Consider the following 26,496-nt stretch of genomic DNA (forward strand, 5'->3'; position numbering starts at 1 on the left):
CTTGATGATCAGGATGCAGGGCGAGTGAAACATGCGGACAGGCATCAGCTGACATTATGTACCACTTTTCCTGGTCTGGGGTCAAAAAGACTTCTGCTACCACGCCCTCGGGTGCAATAAACAGGTCTCCTGATTTAATAGTCCATGTGTCCCCTTCTATGTCAGTCTGAAATACATGCTGATATGAATCGTCTTCTGTCCTGTCATAATACAAAGTGACAAGTGGGGGATCTGGTGGAGAAAGATAGGGCGCCAAGGTGGAAACCCAGGGTTTCTAGGACAGGTATGAGGACAACACACCGCTCCCCTGTGGGGTTTCGGGTTGTAGCAGTCCCCAATAAATGTCCACTCATTTTTCAGGTAGTGGTTACAGTAGGTACTGGCTGGAAGAGGAGCTCTGAGTTGCTGAGTAGGAGTAAGTGGTTCCATTCAACAGAGTCACTTGTAATCCATCTGGACCACACAGAATGGTTGCTCCTAGTTTCATGAGCAGATCCCGGCCCATGAGATTGACGGGAGCTGCTGAAGAGTATAAAAACTGATGATGGACCGTTTGAGACCCCAGTGTTGTGTGTAAAGGCTGGGTGAAAGGCAGAGTTTGGTTTTCCCCCAAGAATCCGACCACAGATGGTGTGTGTGTGGAGATATGAGCAGGGTGCATACTGTTCATAGTAGACCACGTCGCACCTGTATCCACCAGAAATGGTTTGACAGGTGTTGGCGGGGGGGGTCCTGGCTGCAACTGCTGCCCCAGCAGGGGGTCTTGGCGTGGGGATGGCCGGCCGCTCTCCCCCTGAGTACATTCCATCATCGTCCACCTCAGCGAAACATAAACACTCACCTGAGCACAGGTGTCAGCTCACCTTAGCACTAATAGTTTGTGTGACAGAATGAAAGTCTTTATCTGAATGGGTTTGTATGATGGAGCGTGTGAGCTGCAGTTACAGTTGCATTAAGTATATTATGACTAGTTACGATGTGGAGACTATTTTGGCCAACAAGTGTGTGTGCAACTATAGAGTGTGTGTAGACAGGCCCCGCCCATTCTAGTTTGTTACCTAGTCCTGGTTGTTTTATGATGTTGCCTCCCTTTTTTTGCCATCTGGTCCAACAACAAAGAAAAAAAGCTGTGAGGGCTTCCGGCACCGGCCTGTTAGTTGTTCCTAAGGTGAGGACCAAAACACATGGTGAGGCTTCGTTCTCTCATTATGGTCCTCGCCTGTGGAACAGTCTGCTGGAAAGTCTCAGGGCCGTAGAGACCGTAGAGGTTTTTAAGAAGAGCGTCAAGACTCACCTTTTTAATTCTGCTTTTAGTTGAAATATCTGCCTATTTATTAAATTCGTTTTTAATGATTTATTTATTTTATTTATTCATTCATTTATCTTTCTTCTTTATTGATTTTATTTAATATTTTATGCATTTAATCTAAATTTCAATGTTATTTTATTTATTTTACATACATTTTATGTATTTAATTTAGGACTGTCAGATTTGTCGCGTTAAAAACACGTTAATCTGACATGTGCTTGACGCCGACAATTTTTTTGACGCATTAATCGCAGATTTTTCTCATACGTGGCTTTCCATACCGCGCGCGGGCGTCCCTCCTGTAACTCACCGGCTGCTCTCACTAGATCACGGGCGGGTCTCCAACCACCGAGATGCTAGCTAAAACCGGCCGGCGCTAGGACCTGGAGAGCTCCTGCACTCTAACCCGGCTCCGGTTCACATCCAGTACCACGTCTGGTGGTACCGGCTCACATCCGGCGCCGCGTCCCGAGAGCTGCGGACCCCCGACGTTCCAAACAGCAAGCGCACCGGGGGATGTTTTAAATGTTCTGGAGGTTTAAGTGTGATCCAGCCCCAGCATAGCAGTCTGTCTGCCGGCATATTCATGGTGTGAGCTCCGCTGGACACGTCGCAGCATCGAGCTGCAGCCAGAGAACGCGGCGGCAGTAACAGACTGTCAAACTATCCACAGAGTATCCCGCTTTTCTCAGTCTTTAATGTTTTAAAAAGCAAAAGTTAATTGAAAATGGTAAATCTCTATTTCATTTGTTAATGCAGTTCAGTAGAGGAGGAAAAGATTTGGTCCTGACAAAAAATGAACATGAAAGTGTTATGGAAATTTTATTTTTGATGTTTTTTATTTTATTGTACTGAACGTTGATTGAAGTTTTGAATTTAAAATGCCCTTCACTTGCACTTGGGCTTTTGTTAGGCATTTTATGTTACAGCCTTTTATTGTTAAGAAATTTTATCTCAATACAATGTTACAAAATAAAGTATTTGTGATGAAAACTTAATTTTGCCATTCTTGTTTTCATAACTAATGTAGAACTGTTAAATTGTTAAACTGTTAAATTCCACATTTTTTTCCTTAAAAAAGGTCACATATTATTTTGCGATTAATCGCGAGTTAACCCAGGACAATGCGATTAATCGCGATTAAAATTTTTAATCGCCTGACAGCTCTAATTTAATTCTATTAACTTACTGTCATTTTACCCCCAGTGTTCTATCATATCAGGGCTTGTCTGCTTGGTCTGGGGTCGTTGCCGTGGTTCTCACCCTTGATGGCTGGCTGGAGTCCTGCACTGCAGCCTCACAGCTGTGGAGTGGACTCCGTTGCTGTCCCGGTCTGGGTGGGCGCCGTGGCGATGTTCCTTTGACCGAGCTGGCTCCTGGTATAATAGAATCCTCCATACCTCACAGCAGAGCCAAGCCTTAAGTGTATTTTACAAGTTTTTATTTTTTTTATTTTAAGTATCATTGTCTGTGGGGTCATGGGTGTATGTGTCATGGGGAGGGGCTGTGTGTGTGTGTGTGAAGGGTGGGTTGGGCTTTTACCGTGTATGTTTTATGTTTAAATGTATAGCGCTTTGAGTTGCTCACTGTATGAAAGGCGCTTTTATAAATAAAGTTTGATTTGATTTGATAAAAGTCATGGAAGTAAACATTTGGAGCATATATGCTTCCAATCAAAAGACATTCTCCATATGAAGACGCCCTAATGAGTACATATCTGCCCTGCTTATCTTTAATACACTTTTACAGAGTGGATGGTGTATCCATCCTTCCGCTTGATCCGGGACAGGGTCGCGGGGGAGGAGATCCTCAAAGTATTCCTTCCACCGCCCAACAATTCCCCAGTTGAGTTCAACAGATCCCCACCTGCACTGAAAACGGTGCCTGCAGAAAACTGCTTTCCGCTCCTGAGGCGCCGGATGGTTTGCCAGAATCTCTTTGAGGCCAACCGATAGTCCTTCTCCATGGCCTCATCAAACTCCTCCCAGGACCGAGTTTTTGCCTCCAACAGAGCCCGGGCCGCAGCTCGCTTAAACTGCCGGTACCTGTCATCTGCCTCTGGAGTCCCACAAGCCAGTTAGGCCTGATAGGACTCCTTCTTCAGCATGACGGCATCCCTTACTTGCGGTGTCCACCACTGGGTTCGGGAGTTGCCGCCACGACAGGCGCCAGAGACCTTGCGGTCGCAGTTCCGGAAAGCAGCAGAGACAATAGAGGTGGAGAACATAGTCCACTCGGACTCGATGTCATCAACCTCCCTCGGTACCTGCTTGAAGTTTTCCCGGATGTGGGAGTTAAAGACCTCCCTGACGGAGGGCTCAGCCAGACGTTCCCAGCAAACCCTCACAGTACGTTTAGGTCTGCCGAGTCTTTCCGGCCTCCTCCCCCGCCAGCGAATCCAACTCACCACCAGGTAGTGATCAGTGGACAGCTCTGCCCCTCTCTTTACCCGAGTGTCCAAAACACACGGCCGGAGATCGCCGGAAACGACTACAAAGTCGATCATCGATCTCCTACCTAGGGTGTCCTGTTGCCAGGTGTACTGATGGACACCTTTGTGTTCGAACATGGTGTTTGTTATGGACAAACTATGACGTGCACAGAAGTCCAACAACAAAACACCGCTCGGGTTCAGGTCAGGGAGGCCATTCCGACCAATCACGCCCCTCCAGGTGCCACTGTCATTGCCCACTTTTTGCATTAAAGGATGACAGAGTCCCTTGTTGGGGCACATTCCAGTGCCCCTTCAAGAGACACTAAGAAAGCCGGGTACTCCGAACTGATGTTTGGCCCGTAAGCCGAAACTACAGTCTGAGACCTGTCCCCCACCCGAAAGCGAAGGGACACGACCCTCTCGTCTACCGGTGTGAACTCAAACACTTGGCGGCTGAGCTGGGGCTCACAAGTAAGCCTACCCCGGCCCGCCGCCTCTCACCATGGGCAACTCCAGAGTGGTAGAGAGTCCAGCCTCTCGAGGGACTGAGTTTCAGAGCCCAGGCTGTGTGTGGAGGTGAGCCCAACTATGTCTAGCCGGTATCTCTCAACCTCTCGCACCAGCTCAGGCTCCTTCCCTCCCAGAGAGGTGACATTCCATGTCCCAAAAGCCAAATTCCATGACCGGGGTTTGGGCCGCCGAGGCACTCGCCTTCGACTGCCACCCAAACCACAATGCACCGGCCCGTGGATGGTGTATTTCTATGTCTTCATAATGCAACTCCTCTTTTTCTTGAAAATGATGAAAAATAAATTTGAACGACCCAGTCTCTCTTGAGTTTTTGATGTTCTTTATCATTAAGATGGGTCTCTTGTACAAGAGCTACATTAACTTTCTCCTTCTTGAATCAGGATAACATCTTTTTGCGTTTAATAGCATTATTAATTCCTTTTACATTTGGAGAAATATATTTAATCTTACTCATGACCATTGACTGTAAAAATAGTGGACTTCTCAAGCCATGAGGTCCCCCATCGGAAATGCATTACCCCCACTCCTCGTGAAAGTAGGCCACCGCTTTCACCGTCACTTCTTGAAACGGCTATCGCCATATTGCAAACGTCTGCAACCCATCTTCAGCGATTGGTCTGAGTCTCTGTGAGTCATAGCTGAGTCAAGAATCTATAGGAAGTACTGTCGCCAATCTGGAGTGAGTTTATTGTGAGTGTCCGCCTCTTTCCACGCCTCTACCACGAGACCGCGGGATGTAAACACCTTCTACTTTAATCACGGCGGAGAATTGTGCAAGTCATTGTTGAAGCCTTTGAGGGAGAACCATTCCAACATTTGATTATTCTGTCAGCGGTCCTTTGGGATTTACTTACATTCATTCCTTTTTGTCGAGATAAAAGGAGCATTTGGGTGACGCCGCTGGAGTGCGGCGTGCGGCCCCCCCTCGCGCAGCAGCAGTTTGTCACTTCACATGCACTGCCACGTTACAGTCTGATCAGATGCACTTGAGAAGCGCGTTCAGCTGGATCTTTTTTCTGTTTGAAAATATGACCAGGTCCTTTCAAGTTTGTCTTGCGCTCCTTAGACGGCTGCGTCTAATTCAGGCTGCAAGCTGGAAAAGTGCGGCGAAGATGAAACTTTGGTTGGTGGTTTTATGGAGGAGCTGTACCATTCCGTATGATACACAACTTATTATTTATAAGCTACAATCAGAACAGTGAAAAAAGAAAAACGAACGTTAAACAAAGAAAAAAGTCCAAAGCACATAACCTCAGAGTGAAATCTATTTCTACAGAGTAAATCCTCATCTAAAAATGTCGACAGCATGCGCCTCTTGTTGTTTTAAACTGCTGCATCGGTACATTCCATTGAGGAAAACAACATTAGGACAATGATTGGTACATTGTTGAATTGTAAAGTAGGTGTTAAAAGGTCTTCACGGACCCATTGATGAAGTCTGCTCCCATTGGCTACCGGTCATATGTCAATCAAACCCCCCAGACGGTCGACATCAGACCCACAAACGCTTATTGAGCCATCTGATTGGTCAATTTATAGCTCTAATAACTTGTGATAATGGAAAAAAATCTTTAAAAAAATAGGATTAGAAAAAAGAAGTTAATCAGAAAGCAGCAGAGGAAGAATGATTATTCTGACATATAAAATGACTGAGAAATAACTGTGTTTCTCAATGGAAGTCAATGGGACTGTCACAAACAGGCAGACAGCTGGTTCCATGTGCAGCAGGTTTATTAACAGTCCACAGAGTAAGTAGGGTTAGACAGGCAGAGGTCATACACGGGCATGGGATCATCCGAGAGGAGCGAGAAGAGGAGTCAGAGTCCAGGCGAGGGTCAGGGGCAGGCGGCAGGCAAACAGAGTAGCAGGGTCGGAGGCAGAAGATCAGGTCAGGAGTAAACGCTCAGAATTGCAGGCAGGGTGGCACAAACAAAGCTTCGCGGGGAGTGGAGTGTGGAGCCAGACTATGAGCAGAGGAGGTGATGAGGTGATGGGGAACAGCTGAGCTGATGAGTTCAGGTGGTGGCAGGTGGTGAGCTCAGAACTCTGGTGAGCGCTCCCTCTGGTGACTGGAGAGGGTGTTAGCAGGTCGCTCCATGACAGGGACTTTGGCCTTCTTGCAACCCAGTGGTACTTCCTATATGGAACACAGAAGTATGGGGGGGGGGTTGCTCAGTCCAGTTCTTATATACAGTCAGTGCTCATGACTCAAAACAATTTTTTTCTACCCTTTCTGTAAGGCTAATCTGCAGAAAAAAAAAGAAAAAGACCGGGTTATCAAACTGACATTATAAAAACAACATAAAAAGGAGCCTGTAGTACTGCTGATTAACAGTTTAAACAGACACAACAGCAGAGGTAAAAATGTCCTCTTTAACAAAAACTCGGACTCCTTGGGACTGAGAGTAAATGGCGCTCTTTGCGAACGCATGCTAAAAGTCAGCAGATGCTTCATCATATGCATGCAATTCCCTCATTCCCCACCCATCCTTTAAAAAAAAAAGTCTCCTTATGTTTCAAATTAGAAATGCAAAGATATCAGCCGCAAAATAGTGCTCCTAACAATGAAATTAAATGTTACTGAGTTCGCTTATAAAGTAGATTAACACGAGAAATAAATGTTCATTTAGCAGCACATTGTCTTATTTGTGTCCTGATGTTTACTCACACAGTGTTTCAATCCTTGCGTTGACGGCCCTCATGGCATCGTCTCCTTCATCAAAAGAAAAGTTCTACTTGTTATAGGACGGGGGTCGGCAACCTGCGGCTCCGGAGCCGCATGCGGCTCTTCAAGCACTCCTTTGCGGCTCAGTGGCGCTTTTTCAAAAAAGTTTAAAAATAATAAAAATATGTTGGAAGGAAATATATTGCAGCGAATTGGGTGGGGGCAGAGCCAAGCAGGTGACTGGCAGGTTTGATTCCAGAGATCACTTGTATCCTATACGTTGTACGGCCCCAAGTGATGGGAGGAAGAACCGTACACGCAGGGCATGTTAACCAATTGGAGTCAACATTTTGACTACCATTTCTTTGGCAGTAAGGAGCCATTGAATAGCCGACACTGTGAGGAGCCTCACTCATACACACACCACTCTCACTCATGGTGCCGGTAAAACACTCAAGTCCCATAATGCAACACAAGAACAGACACTAACTCCACCCACTAACAAGGAACTATTTCTAAATTAACAGTCAGGCTGCCACAATATTTTTGTTTTAATACGATTTCTGTAGGAGGACAAACATGACACAAACATCCTTTACGTTTTCCAGTTGTTGTGAGATGAGTGTAGATGCTTCCACGCCGGCTGCGTCAGCGCACAGCAGAATTCCTGCCCGTGCGTCTGGAGCGCACGTGAGCGCACGTTGCTACGCAGGTTTTTAGGTCGAGTCACGAGCTCCACGTACAAATCGGCACGCATTGAGCGCGCTGAATCTTCAATCCGGTTCAAGATTTCCACGCACAGTGGCAGCAGCTCAGAACTGTGACTGTGCGTGGAAATCTTGAACCGGATTGAAGATTCAGCGCGGGAGCTGCTTGTGGGCGGAGTCTGCTTCAAAGCACAGAAGTACCAAACGTGATCACGAAGGAGAAATGAATCATTACGGTTTGTGTCCGGTCAGGTTAATATGACACCAAGATGAGATGAGCGCTAATGAACAGTAGAAGAAGAATAGAAGAAGAATCTCCTCCCCGCCACTGCGTGCGTGACCGCGCTGCTCCGGTGTGGATACCACCTGCTGAGCGCGGCGATGTGCAGGTCTCACACACCGGCCGCGTGCGGTGCGTGGCGGGGAGGAGATTCTCCTTCTATTGTATTTTTACTGTTCATTAGCGCTCATCTGCATCTACAACAGGGAGAACCTAAAGTAAAAGTGTTGAAAATCCCCCAAATCTTTCTGAAGACTTTTGTTTTCACAACTCTGTCCTTTTAAATGTCTGACTATAAGACTCACGCGCGCTCCAGACTTGGAGGGCAGGAATTTAGGTGTGCACGCGCTTATATTGACTCTTCATTGAAAGTGTTGATTGACGCGGCCAGTGTGGAAGCACCTTAAAGGTGCACGTTACATTTTTGTGGTTTTTTTTCAAATCCTCTAAATAAAAATGACATCAAAAATCGTATTTCTTTATTGCATTTCTTTAATTTCATCAAAGCAATGAAACAAACTGTAATTCATTCATATTGTAGTCTATTGCTGTCGGTCTGGCAGCGCAAGGAATTGTGGGTTACCCATTCTTCTGCATGTCTGACTGGAATTGGATTTAAGTTTGGGTTTTCCTCAATGTGTTCTGTTGTCTGACTGTTTAACATTTGTTGGCATTTATGATTTTGTCCTGTTATGTTTGAATTCTTCCTGCACCTGGAGTGAGAATGAGGGAGAGACTGATCAGGAGCCCCTCTCGTTGTGTCATTGAGGGATGTCAAAATAAAAGCTCAAATGTTCATTATGAGGATATTCAGCTTTTGTCATATAATTTAGACGCTGCAATGTCTCATCAAATTGTCATGAGGCCAAAAATGTAGCTTATATGACACGAGGACACGCAGCAGGAGAAATAAACGTTTATTCGACACATCCTCCATGTGTTACTTTCAGTGTAAGGCTTTTATAAGCCGTTTCCATTTATGCGGCTCCAGACACATTTGGTTTTTATTGTATTGGTCCAAAGTGGCTCTTTCAACACTTTGGGTTGCCGACCCCTGTTATAGGAGAAATGAAGGATCGCTGGGTGTTGCGTCCTGAATCGGATGCCTTTGGTACTTAATTTCTGACAAACTTCCTTGTTGAAGAACCGTTTGAGGGATGTCCTGGTGGATATTTATTGTCGCTCCCTGGAAGAGTTGTTTCTGTTTTGCACTGAAGGCCATCGCCCTCATCTCATCCAGCGGGTAATGTAATTTCATGATCACCGCCCTTGGAACACCCGGTTTTTGTTGTCCAAGACTTCAGTGGCAATGATCAAAACAAATCCTGCCCTTCTTAGTTTCCATGTTGAGCACTTTAGGTAACCAGGTTTCAAAATAAGCAACTGCACCCTTCCCCTTGGATCCCTCTTTTACTCCAAATACATGAATGCTGTACCTCCTACTCCGTGCTTCATGATCATCCATTTGACTTGTCAGGCCAGAAAGTTTTTTTTCAATGTCCATTAATCTTTTATCCAAGCCGACAACACTATCTTCAGCATTAGAGATTCTGGTTTCTGCTTCTCCAGGGTATTTTGTATGATGTCCAGTTTGTTGAAAATGACAAACAGCTTCTCTTCAACCACTGCGGCAACCGTCATTTTGATGTCCATCGCCACCATTGAGAAGTCCATTGGTGCACTGGTGCTAGCTTGATTAGCTTCTAAGTTGCTGGCGTCTTTAACAGGAGCAATAGCATCATTTTTCGCATGACGACGGCCTCTCCAATGTTTCTTTTCTGCACTTTCCGATAAGTTGTCTTTAGAAGAATAATTAGATTAAAGCAGACACTTCGTTAATTATAGGAGACCATTAATTCACTTTAAATTTTAATTTTAGGGAAGTTGGATCAGGAGCTCTTGAATTCCTGTCCTCTCAATACGACGTCATCCTGCAGTTTTATTTTCCAATTGGGTAGGAATCACCATGGACTATGATGTTCACAGATGATTTTGTGGTTTGTAGTGAGAGCAGGGAACAGGTGGGGGAGGAGCTAGAGAGGTGGAGGATGAGCTGGAGAGGTGGAGGTAAGACAGAGTACATGTGAGTGAATGAGAGGAGTCTAGATCTGCCAGGCAAGAGGTCTAGAGGAAGACCAAAGACGAGGTATATGGATGCAGTGAATGAAGACATGAAGGTGGCTGGTGTTAGAGTGGAGGATGCTGAAGACAGGCTAAGATGGAGGAAACTGATTCGCTGTGGCGACCCCTGAAGGGAAAAGCCAAAGGAAAAGAAGATTTAAACAAAAAATGAAAAATTATATTCTACATTGAAAAGTTATAAATTAAAAAAGAAAAAAACAGCATTAGCAAATCATTCCACAATCTACATGTCCTCCAGAATCTCTGTATTAATTTAAAAAATATTCAACCATTGCTTTTTCACTTGACGCTCTCTCAAATTTTCCCTCATACTCCTCTCAATGCAAACCCCACGATCAAGCAGTGCAAATACGTATTGACACAAAATGGCTAAAAAAACGATAAAAGAATAATGATAATAATAATAATAATAATAAAAATGTAGCCACGAGGGGGCCCAAGCCAGGGTCTCATTGTGCCGGTCCCAAGCCCGGATAAATACAGAGGGTTGTGTCAGGAAGGGCATCCGACGTAAAATCTTGCCAAATCAAATATGCGAATCAGACCTACGAAATCCATACCGGATCGGTCGAGGCCCCCGGGTGAAGAACGACTGCCATTGGTGCTGTTCACCGACAGGGTGCCGGTGGAAATTGGACTACTGTTGGTGAAAGAAGAAGAGGAGGAAGGCAGGTTCGTAGGGAGAGAGAGAAGAGGAAAGTCACTAGTGTTGGACTGAGAGTTGGGACTTTGAATGTTGGAACTATGACAGGAAAGGGTAGAGAGTTAGTGGACATGATGCAGAGGAGAAAGGTAGACATACTGTGTGTCCAGGAGACCAGGTGGAAAGGTAGCAAGGCTAGAAGTTTAGGAGCAGGGTTCAAGTTGTTCTATCATGGTGGAGATGGGAAGAGAAATGGAGTAGGAGTTATCCTAAAGGAGGAGTTTGTTAGGAGTGTTGTGGAGGTAAAAAGAGTGTCAGATAGAGTGATGAGTCTGAAGATAGAAATGGAGGGTGTCATGTTCAATGTTGTTAGTGGGTATGCCCCACAGGTAGGATGTGAGCTGGAAGAGAAGGAGAAGTTCTGGTTGGATCTTGATGAAGTGATGATGAGCATCCCTGGAAATGAGAGAGTTGTCATTGGTGCAGATTTCAATGGTCATGTTGGTGCAGGAAACCGAGGTGATGAGGAGGTGATGGGCAGGTTTGGTATCCAGGAGAGGAATGTAGAAGGACAGATGGTGGTTGATTTTGCAAAAAAGATGGAAATGGCGATAGTGAATACATTCTTTGAGAAGAGACAGGAACATAGAGTGACCTATAAGAGCGGAGGTAGAAGCACACAGATAGACTACATCTTGTGTAGACGGTGTAATCTGAAGGAGATCAGTGACTGTAAAGTAGTGGTTGGTGAGAGTGTTTCCAGACAGCACAGGATGGTGGTGTGTAGAATGACTCTGGTGGTGAAGAAGATGAAGAAAGAGAGGGCAAAGGCAGAGAAGAGGACAAACTGGTGGAAGCTGAAAAAAGAAGATTGTTGCATGACTTTTAAGAAACAGTTGAAACAGGCTCTGGGTGGTCAGGAGGTACTCCCAGATGACTGGATAACTACAGCTAATGTGATCAGGGAGACAGGTAGGAGTGTACTTGGTGTGTCATCAGGAAAGAGAGTTGATAAGGAGACTTGGTGGTGGAATGAGGAGGTGCAGGAGTGTATACGGAGTAAGAGATTAGCTAAGAAGAAGTGGGACACTGAGAGGACTGAGGAGAGTAGACAGGAGTACAGGGAGATGCAGCGTAAGGTGAAAGTAGAGGTGTCAAAGGCCAAACAAAGAGCTTATGATGACTTGTACGCTAGGTTGGGTAGTAAGGAGGGAGAGACTGACCTGTACAGACTAGCAAGGCAGAGAGATCGAGATGGGAAGGACATGCAGCAGGTTAGGGTGATCAAGGATAGGAATGGTAATGTGGTGACAGGTGTCAGTGGTGTAATGGAAAGATGGAAAGAATACTTTGAAGAGTTGATGAATGAAGAGAATGAGAGAGAACAAAGAGTAGAAGAGGTGACGGTTGTGGAGCAGGAAGTAAGAAAGATTAGTAAAGGTGAAGTGAGAGGGGCTTTGAAGAGGATGAAGAGTGGAAAGGCTCTTGGTCCTGATGATATACCTGTGGAGGTATGGAAGTGTCTAGGAGAGATGGCAGTGGAGTTTTTGACCGGGTTGTTCAACAGGATCTTAGGTGGTGAGAAGATGCCTGAGGAATGGAGGAGAAGTGTGATGGTGCCCATTTTTAAGAATAAGGGAGATGTGCAGAGTTGTGGTAACTACAGAGGAATAAAGCTGATGAGCCATACAATGAAGGTGTGGGAAAGAGTAGTGGAAGCCAGACTAAGAGCAGAAGTGAACATTTGTGAGCAGCAGTATGGTTTCATGCCAAGAAAGAGCACTACAGATGCAACATTTGCTTTGAGGATGTTGATAGAGAAGTACAGAGAAGGTCAGAGAGAGCTCCACTGTGTCTTTGTAGATCTGGAGAAAGCTTATGACAGAGTGCCCAGAGAGGAACTATGGTATTGTATGAGGAAGTCTGGAGTGACAGAGAAGTATGTCCGAGCAGTGCAGGACATGTATGAGGGCTGTAAGACAGTGGTGAGGTGTGCTGTAGGGGTGACAGAGGAGTTCAAGGTGGAGGTGGGATTACATCAGGGATCAGCTCTGAGCCCCTTCCTGTTTGCAATGGTGATGGACAGACTGACGGATGAGGTTAGACAGGAATCACCATGGACTATGATGTTTGCAGATGATATTGTGATTTGTAGTGAGAGCAGGGAACAGGTGGAGGTGGAGTTAGAGAGGTGGAGGTTTGCCCTGGAAAGGAGAGGAATGAAGGTTAGCCGCAGTAAGACAGAGTACATGTGTGTGAATGAGAGGAACCAGAGTGGAAGAGTGAGGTTACAGGGAGAAGAGATAAAGAAGGTGGAGGAGTTTAAGTATTTAGGGTCAACAGTACAGAGTAATGGAGAGTGTGGAAAAGAAGTGAAGAGGAGAGTGCAAGCAGGTTGGAATGGGTGGAGAAAAGTGTCAGGTGTGATGTGTGACAGAAGAGTTTCAGCACAAATGAAAGGAAAGGTGTACAAGACTGTGGTGAGACCAGCCATGTTGTTTGGACTAGAAACAGTGGGACTGAAGAAAAGACAGGAAGCAGAGCTGGAGGTAGCAGAGATGAAGATGCTGAGGTTCTCTTTGGGAGTGACCAGGATGGATAGGATCAGGAATGAATACATCAGAGGGACAGCACATGTTAGAGGTTTTGGAGATAAAGTCAGAGAGGCCAGACTGAGATGGTTTGGACATGTTCAGAGGAGAGACAGTGAATATATTGGTAGAAGGATGCTGAGTCTAGAGCTGCCAGGAAAGAGGTCTAGAGGAAGACCAAAGAGGAGGTTTATGGATGCAGTGAATGAAGACATGAAGGTGGCTGGTGTTAGAGTGGAGGATGCTGAAGACAGGCTTAGATGGAGGAAACTGATTCGCTGTGGCGACCCCTGAAGGGAAAAGCCGAATGGAAAAGAAGAAGAAGAAGAAGAATAAAAAAAATCTTCCCAGAAAGGAGCCAAGCTGAAAATATGCGGGTGTTGGGGACCGCGGACATTAGTGAAAATGGAGATCTCCAGCCCAAAAAAAACCCACTTTCGATTCCCTGTGAGTGTCACCGTGTGCTTGCGCGCCTGTGCGTCCCGACTCGTGGCAGGGTGGCGGAAAAACAAACATAACGTTGAGGCACGCCCCAGTCTGCGTATTGCAGCCAGAGGTATTGAGGCTGGCGTGCTTCACCTGTCCTCTCCTGTGAAATTACCCAGCATCTTCGGACACAAAAGTTTCATACAAGTGTCTAGAGTTGCCAGCTTTTGGTGAGTTCCCACTCCATCCGCTCTAGTCAGAATCTTTATCCCGTCCTGGTCCCGTGATAAATGGAAGAGATGACTCCCATCCCGCGGAGTCCCGAAAAAATGCCAGCCTTTACTCCAGACCCCTTGACTTAGGAACAAGAATGGGGTCTGAAACACCATCCTGGCGAGGCGGGCGGACTGCGAATCACTCACAATCATCGGTTAAACTCCACTAAAATCAGTAGATAACTCCAAAAAAATGGTAAAAGAAGAATCACTAACCATGCAAAGTACAAACTAGTAAAGAAGGAATGAAGGAAGGAGCATTAGCTATGTTTAACTCAAGACTGAAATAAAATGAAATAATTGTTTTCACCCAAAAATAATCAAACTTTTTTTAAATTTAGATTTTTTTGTAGACCTAACAAACCAAACAAAACTATTTTCTCTAGATAATGTTTAACACATCAACATCAACATATTGCTGATCATTTTTGTAAAAAGTTTACTAAGTATGCCACTAAATTAAGATTATTGAAGATCTAAAGTTATGCTTGCACAAACATGAGGAAAAAATGAGCTTTATTTTAACACATAAAGACCCAGACCCATTTTTCCTTAAAAATAAAATGATGTGGAATGCACCACAAAGCAAGTGGGTCACAGAACCCATGTCTGATATTTTTCTGTTACATTGATGTCACCATGGGTTTTTATTAGATAAAATAAGTTTGTGTTTAGTAGAAATGTTATTAAAGTTGTACATTTCTTTGGGGTTAGATAAGATTGCAATAAACTGGAAAAACACACTATGGACAGTTTAGCAAAATACTGCAACTTTTTAGAAAAGTTTCAGGCAATTTTCACCAAGATAATCTGTCACTGAAGGTTTTCACCAAGACTGAGACTGATGACTTGGATTAGCAACAAAGCGTTTCAAGGAAAAAGATTTTAAGTTCACTTGTCATGACCTAACTTTAAGACCTGGCAACAATCACATAAAATGCTTGTAACACCCTGTAGGGATTGATTAACCTGTGCAGAAAAATGCCAATCAAATTAGACACAAGTTTAACTCGTAGGGAACTCTATACGTTAACATCCTTTTGTTTGAAACACAATTACCAATTAAAATAAAAAATTTCCTGTCTTCAAGAGTACATTAGTAGCACTAGTGATGTTTATCCAGTCTTTTATTTTCTATTGTATGATCATGTGTACCTTTATCCTCAGACATCGACTTAAACTGTTCTACAGAAGTGGAGAAGCTTATCATGACAGAAATGACAGCCATGTTTCTTTCCAACCATTCTAAAACCTCCTGCAGTTCTTTTAAAATGACAAATGAATGTCCTAATTAGTCAATTGGAAACATTTTAATATACAGGTTCTGTTAAGATAGAATAGTTCATAAAGTTTAAGAAGAGTTTAATTTATATTTAAATGTACAATTATCCAAACTTTTTATAGCGAAGTTCTGAAACTGTACAGAAACTTCCATGTTCTTGGATCTCTAGTTTGTACAGATAATATAAGAAGTTCTGAATGGTTTGAAGTATAAAGGCCATAGAGTTTGCAGTCTGGTCAGGAGGGAATGCTCCTATTCTTTGACTATTATTCATTACACTACATTTTAAGTGTTTAACAGAAAGAAAACAGGGAAGTCGTTCTGATGTTAGCTTGAATAGAAAAATGCTTAAGTTTCTGTTATTGAAGATTATGTGAGACTTTTTATAGAACAAAAAGGAGCAGTGCCATGGGTTTTTGTGCCTATTTAACATATTTTAGCCATTTATTTTATCGGATGCTCTGTTTTTCACAGGTGTTAGCATGATTATTTATGTCATTTTGTTTGACTGTTTTCCACCCTGTCTTTTTACTGGGTTCAGATGGCAGGAAACCGCTTTGACTGCCTTTCTATGACTCACTCAGAGGTAAGACATTTTGTGTAGTTTCCATCTAGTCTTTAAATGAGTTGTTCCTGTTTTGTAATAAACGTCTTGATAAATAGCTGTGACTACAGAACTCCCAAAACTCGTCTCAGGGCAGAAATCTTATGCTTTTTATTTACTGTTTATCACAATGACCCAGATGCAGAATGGAATAAGCAAGGTTGGGTGAAGAATAGGTAATTTTAATGAACAAAAAGCATCCCTAAAGTTGTTAAAAAAAACACAAACAAGAAAACCAGCATAGCACACATAAAGTAACAAAGCTGAAAATAAATTCCAACTCTGAGGGCTGAAACAGAGACACTTTAATACTGTTCAAACAAGTTAACGGAAAATGCAGGCAGGTGTGCACTACTTCAAGATGATCTACGAGTGAGTGAATGGGATCGTCCAGGAGAAGCCACAGCCAGTCTGGACAGAAACCAAAAGACTGAGGCCAAAGCAAAGCAGAAAGTGTCGGCTTTTACAGCATGTATTTATCAGGTTTAGTTGGATACATAAATAACATGTAAGGAGAACGTTCAGTTGTGCGATTATTGACTGTTGATCAATAAAAATCAACTTTTTCTTTGGAGAGTACAATGTCAGACATTTAAGGTCTTGAATCATTAAGACCTCATGGTATGAATATAAACTTTTATAGGGCTTTTGGTTATTCAGTCTCCAGAAAAGAAGCAAAAAAAAGTGAAAATCCTGAAAATCTCACTTTGATTGGTGAAATCTATTGTTTCAAGGTCTTCAGTAATAAACCATTTAAACCCTAGTGCTTTTGTTTGTTCAGGACTCTGAGGGCGTGACCATCATGCTGGGCGTGTGCAGCAGTGGCCTTCTTGTCTACAGAGACAGACTAAGAATCAACAGATTCTCATGGTCTAAGATCCTGAAGATTTCATACAAAAGGAACAACTTTTTCATCAAAATCCGACCAGAAGAGGTATGACCACACAGCAGGGAGTAAAGCAGATAACCACTGGGAAGAAACTACAGTAGTTCAAAGTAAGTGTCTCCAGGGAAGAAGAGGTCAGGCAAAGAGCTTTTGGTCAGAAGACAAGTTTCATAACACATAATAGGGTTGGACATGTGTAGTTCAGAGATGGGGAAGAATTTCAAAAGTCAAAAAGCTTCCTGTTCAATTCAAACAGATATTTAGAGAGGATAGTAGTGATTACATAGAGTTGATTGATGCTATGGCTTATCAGCTGCTCTCAACCAGGAGGCTTGACTGTTAAAATGTACTAAAACCTTAATCAAAGACAGAATTGTTTAATGTTATGATCAATCCAGGTATTGAAGTAAAAGATCTACATTTAAACATTTACATTCTTCTTATGAGCTGATTCACTGTTTATTCTTGCAACCTGATCAACAATCTTCTACTTTCCTAACTCCATTTGCTTTTTTCTAAAAAGATAAACACATAAGAAGTTCTGTCTTTCCCCAACAGTTTGACCAGTTTGAGTCTATAATTGGCTTTAAGCTGCTGAACCATAGAGCAGCAAAGAGATTGTGGAAGGTTTGTGTGGAACATCACTCCTTCTTCAGGTCAGTGCAATAAATTATTTTAAAACTCCTGCTAGATGAGACTGAAGCACATCTGACTACTGAGAGTCTTTCCTTTTTCTTTCCTTGTCCTTGAATGTCACTCAGGTTGGTGTCTCCTGAGGAGCCTCCTAAGAAGTTTCTTACTCTGGGATCAAAGTTTCATTACAGTGGGCGGACCCAGATTCAAACTCGCAGAGCCAGTGCCCAGATATCCAGAGTTCCACCTAATTTTCCACGATGTATGAGCAAGAGAAATATTCTTAGCCGCAGTTTGGATGGAGGTACTTGCACTGCCTTTCATCTTACAGTTGTATAACAGAAAACAAAAGTGCAACCGTGTTTTTTTTGTGTGTTTTACTCCTTAGTCTGTAATTATTAGCAAACATTCTACAAACTCATTCTAATGGTTCTGATATTTATCATTTTAGATATAGCCTTGCACTGACATTAAAGGGGCCCTACCATGGAAATTCTAGTTTTTGAGGTTTTAAATGCATTTTACTGTTCATTCCTCACAATAAATAACTAAAAAGCAGCATTGTGATCCATTCAGGCATTTAAGAGTAATCCTCTAAAAACCTGCACCGTCTGCAGCAGCCTCTCCCATACCCACGAAAACTAGCGGGTGGAAACTGCTGACGTAAGATCGATGCCAACAGCTCCCTCCAGGAAGAGTCTGCTCTGACAGCTCCGCCCCCAGACTAACACAACACTCAATTCATCTCCTTATCCAGTGATGATCAGCAAAAAAAACTTTCTTTTTAGACGCAGAATACCGTATATCTTCCAGTTGTCTCCTGTCTTCAATAAATTCCAGCTCAAATAGATGTTTGTTACTTTAGATGCGGCGCTCCTTTAAGACCCGCTGGGCAGACATCGAGTGTATTTCTGTTGTGAACCAGTTTAGGGTTCACTAAAAGCAGATATATCATATGTGCATCCATCTTTGAAGAAGTTTGTATTATTTTATGGGAGAAATACAGACATGTTGCCAAAGACTCTAGGATGACGTCATGAAATGACCCACACGAAGCGGCAGGCGGAGCTTAAGGAATCGAGCTGTTTCACTTCTGGGTAGGAAAAAACTCACGAAAGATGACTCATTTCATAAATAATTTGTTTTCAGTGTTCCAAAGGTAATATATGATCATATATATGGATAAAGTTTACTCTGAAAGGCTTAGGAAAATCATGGTATGACCCCTTTACAGTCTTGATTTTTTTTACATGGGAGAATGGTCTCAGAGGTGGTGTCAAGGTGTGCGGTGTTGGCTTAATTTTGACTTGTTAACTACTCATTTTAATTGGTTCTCAGCCTCCCAGGCCTCCCCCACCCCTTCTGTTTTTGGCTCTCCAGCCATCTCAGCATTACCAAAAGCCAACGGTAGTACACATTCAGGTAGTTCGGAATGCTGCGGCAATGCTGCTGCTGACTGCATGAAAAACTTTGCAGCTCTGCAGGAAGATTCACTTCTGTTTGGTTGGTGGGGGCACGCATGGAGGATCACACTTAAGCCTGTGTTCCAACCAACCCTGCTTTGCATCTTCTGATTACCTGGACATAGGTGATCCAGGAAATCAGTGGTAGATATGCAGAGAGACACATGTAGCTAGGGCCTGAGTACTACCCCTGCTGTGTGAGACCCGGGTGGTCTGTGGGTGTAAAATTCCAGGAATTCCAGCTTTACTCAGCTTATACTTTTTAGCTTTCCTATATCCTTATTTGCTTTGCTTTGCTTGTTCTTATCTGGGGCCTCATTTCTTAAGATGTCTTTACTAAAAGCAGGTGGAAATGTGTGAATATGGTGGTGCAGTGGTTAGCACTTTTACCTCACAGAAAAAAGGTCCCTGGTTCAAGTCCCGGCTGGGGGACCTGAAACAGAATCACCAATGGGGACTGTTCTGTGTGGAGTTTGCATGTTCTTCTCTTGCATGTGTGGGTTTTCTCCGGGAACTCTAGCTTCCTTCCAACCTATGGTTCCTCCCTAACCATAGGTTAACTGGTTACTCTAAATCAGGGGTCACCAACCTTTTTGAAACTGAGTTCTACTTCATGGGTACTGAGTCATATGAAGGGCTACGATTTTTAAATTTACTTAGTGTGCCTTTATTTATACATTATTAATAAATAATAATGATACTCCTTTATGTAAAGACTGATTTCTAACCATAATTATTAGGGATGTCCCGATCAGGTTTTTTTGGACCTGATCCGATTCCGAGTCATTTGATTTTGTGTATTTGCCGATACCGAGTCCCAATACGATACTTTTGTAACACATTTAAAACATGAATAAATTAAATAAACGGATTTGTGTTGTCCCTTATTTTTATTTCATTAACCTTCTTTTATCACTAAAAACTTAAATAGAACACTTCTGTGAAGTAGCTTTAATAAACAAGTAAAAATACAGCAAATATAAACTTGGAAAAAAATAACTATTTTCTTGTTATATACGTGATAATTAGTCATGTGAGAAAGTTTAGTGACTTTAGCTTTAGGCCATGTACACACATTCTACAAATGCATATCTCCTGACCTTCGTTTTACAAAAAGTGTTGCGTCCACACATGATTGTTTTAGGAATAATTCCATCCACACATACCTGCATACTTGCGCTGATATCATTATTAGTTTTCATTTATTAGGTTTTTTTTTTTTTTAAGATTAAGTGATAATTTTTTTTTTAAAATTCTTATCACATTTTCGGTTTTATTACCACAGTAGTTAATTTTCTAGACTTTTATTTCTCTGTCAGATAAATAAAACAGCTCGGGTCCTAAGGAGTTAAATCACAGCCCTAGCATGTAGCAGTTAGCTGCTGCCTTGCAGCTGTCTGTCTGTCCACAGCATGAAGAACTTCACATTAAAAACAAACAAAAACTATGTCTTTTTTCTGTTGAAATGCCTTTAGAGGTTGTTGTTTGTGTTCTGACAAACCAATAGAGACACCTGCTGTCAGTTTGAAGCGTTTTTAAAAGAGTTATTGATCCTGGAAATATGAATCTGTGAACATCTAGCTAGCTTGACTGAATTGTTTATGTTAGCCGCGTGTTGGTGCATTCTGGCAATGACATTTTGTGATCTGTTCATGACATGCAGACTTCTACTTGAGTAGTTAGGAATAATAATATTTAAATTTTTAGTGCTGATCATAATAAGAATAAATGAAATATCCAATATTGACCGGTGGAAAACTTCTGATTTTGAATGAATCAATCACGTGATCAGGCCTGATTTCCGATCACGTGATCGGATCGGGACATCCCTAATAATTATCAACAATGACAACAAGCTAGGAAACAGATATCAATATTCAACACTTTATTAAACTCAGCAATTTTTAGATGATCATTTAAATCACTACATTTCATAGGAAAATGTCCAATTTTTGCTATGTTGTTCCATGTTTATCAACTATGTAATGTTAAAGAAAAATTGACTTGCACATTTTTAAACACATTTTGTCACATTTTGAACTAATGATCCAATCTGCAGCATTTTTAACAAAATTAATGATCTTGCAGCTGGAGTAGGTCAGAGGTCACCTAAACTTTTCTAAAGTTCATGTATCATCCAGATATTTTTAAGACATTTTAATTTCTAAATCCAACACATTAAAGTGTAATTGAAAAGAATAGCAACTTATTAAATTGTAATTTTAGACGCAGCTCACAAGTGAGTTGTGTTATTTTTAGAAGACACCTGCGGACACCTTATGTGGTCTTTGGGGGCACCAGGTTGGTGACCACTGCTCTAAATTGACCCAGGTGTAAATGTGAGCGTGCATGGCTGTGTGATTGAGGCCCAGCTACAGAGTACCGAGCTGTCCTGGGTGTTACTGCCCAAATGGGGCCGGGTTAGGCTCCAACAGCCCGCAACCCCAAAGGGCTAAAACGGTTTAGAAAAGGGATGGATAGAAAATGTATTTGACAGAAAAAGAGTGACTACAGACCTTTTGGTAACACTGCAATGAGGGTCCCTTTATTAATGTAAGTTAATGCATGAAAAAGCATTTTTTAACTATTAAATAATAAGTTAACGGGCATCTTTATGCATGACTTTGCATTACTAAGCTTAGTATTTAATCCATTAGTCATCCGTTAACTAATGTTTATTATTCAACCCTACTTAATGCATTAATAAAATCTTCCCCATATTATTGCTTGGTGTTATTTATGTAATAACATAATAATGTCTGCTGTAATTATTTACTACAGTTGATTGTTTGAAGTTAGGAAGCAAAAGGTAAGTATGATTTAACTCAACAATTTTCGTCTGATGATCCTTTATTGCTATAAAACCTTGTAAGCATAACCTATCAATTACTGAACCATAATTCATAATAATGAAATGATTGTATTAACCTTACTGTAAAATGTGAATGCAAATAACTTGTCATTTTTTTTATTTTATTTGTAGTAATTTATCTGCATTACTTGAATTTGCTGGCTTCTTTTTATCTTCAAATAATCACAGTATGAAATTAAGCACAAAACTACATTTAGAACGTTCCACGGTGTGCGTCAAAACACTTCATCTGGCAGTATTTCACTTGCAAAATAAATACAATTTCAATCGGTTTTTAAGACTTTATTCTTGCTATTGTTTCGGTTTAGATCACTTTTTTCACAAAACAAACAGGCAGCTGGTGATGACATCACAGCAGAGTTCTGCAGAGGGTGGATTCAGTTTTCAAGAAGATACTTTCCTCTGAGCATTGATAGAGCTGATTTTCAGTGGGATGTAAAAGGGAATATGTGGCCTAACAGACGAGATCGTTTTTGCTTTGAAGTTCTGTTCAGGCAAGTTCTGTGTAAAAACTTGCATCACTTTGCCCAGTACCCCTCTCCATATTTTTTATTTTATTTTTCATTGAACATAACAAAGACAGCCCACTCTACATATTGAAGACCCAGTATATGCTACATAGCCCAACAGTCAATCGTAGATCTAAGCCACACCTCTGCCGCTCAGTCTGGCTCCGCCACCCCCGCCCTCTGTCTGGCATTTTTCAAATATGGGCTGAGAATGGAATCGGCCTCCAACTTTGTCATTTATTGCCTCTGTCCATCTTAGAAAATGTTTTATTTACCTGAATTGAACAGTTTTGGGATTAAAAAAAAACAAAACAAAAAAAAAACATCATCTCGATTGTTGGTCGGGAGCTCCAACTGCTAGACCATATAGTGGATGGTTATAGCTAACGCCCTTCATAGCGTTAAGGAATTGCCCCATACTACCAGTAGAGATAATTATCAAGCCAAAATCAGCACGAGTGGAAAACCAGCCAAAAAAGATCAAGAGGGAGAAACTTGAAATGACCTCCACATGTAACACCAGTCCTGTTTTGAGGGTTTTCTAATTGTTGCTACTGAAGTGCACCTGTTGTTAATTCCATGAACACCAATACAGCTGAAATTGATTAACGAGGCCCTCAGCTGCTTAACCAACCAGAAAATTATCAGACAGGTTTAACTCAATTCATGCCAGGCCCAATAAAAAAAGTGTTCCTTTAATTTTTGTGAGCAGTGTATATAGTGCAGGACTATCTAGTTCCCTGGATTATAAAAGCAAAAGGACGGCATGCTTACTACTTTTCTTTAAACAGCAAGTGTGATGTCACAACTATTTATTAATCTACTGTGTTTTGATATTGTAAGTATTGGTGGTTTGTTTAAAAATTACATTTTAACTCATTTTTTTGCAAGCATTGGTCATACCCAATGCATTGTGGTCTCTATTCATCACTGTAGTGAGCATCGAGGCACACTGGCTTTTTGGAAAGATTTCTGGGGCACATGATTTTGAGACTCAGATCAGACCACACTACAAAATGGTGTACTCACTATATAGTGAGTCATGAAGGAATTCAGACATGGGCTAAAATTTGGGGTTTTTTTTTCCCTACGGTGCACATTAATTAAAATCACCTGTTCATGAAGGCTGGCAAGTAATGTAATGTTGTCTGAAACAATAAAGTTTGACTGAAAATTAGCAGCAGTGTTTATATAGGTTGGCGGGGTCATAGTAACGGGGCTGCATGAATGGACCCTTTCCTTATGATGCCACAGGGGGGAAAAAGCTCGTTGTAAGAAGAGATTGTTGCTCAAACCCGACTTTTTTTTTGTTCCAAATCCAAAAAATACAAACGGACTGCAGATCAAGTGCTGATTGTTGTCAGAACTAGCAGCCTCTGTTTCTGTGAAATAAAAGGACTATGGCAGGGGTCGGCCACCTAGGGCGGGGGTTTGGAAACCGTCGCCTCTGGAGCCGCATGCGGCTCTTTAAGCACTGCCTTGCGGCTCATTGGCGCTTATTCAAAAATGTTTGAAAATGAAAAAAAAATGTTGAAGGGAAATATATTTTTTGTTTTAATACGATTTTTTGTTGGAGTAAAAACATGACACAAACATCCTTTACGTTTTCCAGTTGTTGCAAGATAAGTGTAGGTGCTTCCACGCCGGCTGAGTCAGCGCGCAATCAAGCGCACACCCTCAATGAAAAGTCAATGCAAACATGCGCACAGCAGACTTCCTGGCCCTTGCGTCTGGAGCGCACGTTGCTACGCGGGTTTTGAAGTCGGGTCGCGAGTTCCACGTACAAATCGGCACGCATTGACCGCGTGCTGAATCTTCAAGCTGGTTCATTATTTCCACGCACAGTCGCAGCAGCTCAGAGCTGTGACCAATCAAGGAGCCAGGTTCGGGAGCTGCTTGTGGGCGGAGTCTGCTTCAAAGCACAGAAGTGCCAAATGTGATCACGAAGGAGAAATGAATCATTACGGTTTGTGTCCGGTCAGGTTAATATGACACCAAGATGAGATGAGCGCTAACCAACAGTAGAAGAAGAATAGAAGAATCTCCTCCCCGCCACTGCGTGCGTGACCGCGCTGCTCCGGTGTGGATCCCACCTGCTGAGCGCGGCCGGTGTGCAGGTCTCACACATCGGCCGCGTGCGGTGCGTGGCGGGGAGGAGATTCTCCTTCGATTGTATTTTTACTGTTCATTAGCGCTCATCTACATCTACAACAGGGAGAACCTAAAGTAAAAGTGTTGAAAATCCCCCAAATCTTTCTGAAGACTTTTGTTTTCAAAACTCTGTCCTTTTAAATGTCTGACTAAAAAACTCACGCGCGCTCCAGAGTTGGAGGCCAGGAATTCTGGTGTGCGCGCGTTTATATTGACTCTTCATTGAAAGTTTGCGCTTGATTGCGCGCCGACGCGGCCAGTGTGGAAGCACCTTAAAGGTGCACGTTACATTTTTGTGGTTTTTTTCAAATCCTCTAAATAAAAATGACATTAAAAATCGTATTTCTTTATTGCATTTCTTTAATTTCATCAAAGCAATGAAACAAACTGTAATTCATTCATATTTTAGTGTTGGTCTCAGGCACGCTGGGCTTGCTGTCGGTCTGGCAGCGCAAGGAATTGTGGGTTACCCATTCTTTTGCCTGTCTGACTGGAATTGGATTTAAGTTTGGGTTTTCCTCAATGTGTTCTGTTGTCTGACTGTTGAACATTTGTTGGCATTTATGATTTTGTCCTGTTATGTTTGAATTCTTCCTGCTCCTGGAGTGAGAATGAGGGAGAGACTGATGACGACCCCCTCTCCTTGTGTCCTTGAGGGATGTCAAAACAAAAGCTTGTATGTTCATTATGAGGCTATACGGCTCTAGTCAGCTAGAGCATGGCGCAAGGACACGCAGCAGGAGAAATAATCGTTTAATCACGGACGTGATTAATAGACACATTCTCCATGTGTTACCTTCGTTGTAGGACTTATATAAGGCATTTCAACTTTCGCGGCTCCAGACATAATTGTTTTTTATTGTATTGGTCCAAAGTGGCTCTTTCAACATTTTGGGTTGCCGACCCCTTACCTAGGGCGTGCGTCCCACTGTTGGCACACGGAGGGAAAGACTGTGACATTCGTGCACCAGGTAGCAGACCCCTGCTATAGTCCTTTTATTTGACAGAAGCTGTTAATGCTGTTGTTTCTTGTTGCTAAGTGGAGTCACTTCAACCTGTTTTTATAAGGAAGCGCTGTTTCTAGTTTATTATAGACACCCGCTGTTTTTCTCTGTGTGAAAAACTGTTTTCTTTTTTACCATTTTGAACACTAATAAGATGAATGGAGAAACAATAAAGAAAAAAAATTATTTTTTAAATGTATATATATGTTGTTTGTATATATAAATATGTTGTCTGATGTAAGCATACCACATGTATTTGGATGTATTCTGATAATCTCCTAACTAATTTTAACAGACTTGGACTGTTTGTGATGGTGGCTGTCATCATTCTATAACTTAACCAAAAAAAAACAAACTATGATTTCAGCAATTTTAACAAAATATTGCCAACATCAAACTATGAAATGCTCTAGTGTTAATTTGTCATTGGCCTATAATTACCAACCAACCAAGTGGGAGTCATTGAGCTTTTGCCATAAAATCAAACTTCAAATCAGCTTGGTAATTGCTATACATTAGTAACATTTTTAAATGCGTAGCAGTCAAAGATGGTGTTCAGGCAAGGTTTTCATTAACTCTACTGGCTTCTTTGAATAGTGATGATGTACTGTACCATCTTCCTGGAGCATGTCACCACCATCTTTTTGTGATTTTTTTGCAGTTATAATTAGAGCTGTCACACCTGTCCACAAACCAGTAAAATCCAAACAGTGACTGGGGAAAAGGGAATCCATAACAACCCTCAGTACAGCTATGGACTCCTAAGATTATGTGACCCAAAACTACTTTACCCAACTTTTTTACCCAAGTTTCTCAAGTATCTGTTTTCACTTATGAGTGTGAAAAAGGAACACGTGCCTGACATTCCAAATGCATTAATGTGACTTAGCTTACCAGACCTTGAGATACAATTACACTCTTTGAAGTTTCATATTACATGAGTGACATAGAACATAGGTAGGTGCTCAGCTTGAAGAAACATTTTCCACCGTAGACCGGGTTCAGTTCCAGTTTGTGGTGACGTGGGAGATATCTAGTTCTCACATGCTGCCGTGCATGAGGCCTGACTGGCCTGACTCATTGTGAGTA

General features: G+C 42.2%; 1 protein-coding gene across 5 annotated transcripts in view; it reads left to right on the forward strand.

The window, feature by feature from the left end:
- The window catches only part of LOC112152111 (band 4.1-like protein 3), a 107,559-nt gene that overhangs the window by 34,934 nt on the left and 46,129 nt on the right, over nt 1-26,496 (forward strand). For all 5 annotated transcript variants that reach the window (XM_036212255.1, XM_024281396.2, XM_024281400.2 and 2 more), the window contains 4 exons: nt 15,827-15,871; nt 16,671-16,823; nt 17,334-17,431; nt 17,537-17,712. In XM_036212255.1, the coding sequence (XP_036068148.1) occupies nt 15,827-15,871; nt 16,671-16,823; nt 17,334-17,431; nt 17,537-17,712 (472 nt within the window). The remainder of the gene's footprint in view (nt 1-15,826; nt 15,872-16,670; nt 16,824-17,333; nt 17,432-17,536; nt 17,713-26,496) is intronic.

The sequence above is a fragment of the Oryzias melastigma genome, linkage group LG6 (assembly GCF_002922805.2).
Source record: "Oryzias melastigma strain HK-1 linkage group LG6, ASM292280v2, whole genome shotgun sequence".
Classification (NCBI taxonomy): domain Eukaryota; kingdom Metazoa; phylum Chordata; class Actinopteri; order Beloniformes; family Adrianichthyidae; genus Oryzias; species Oryzias melastigma.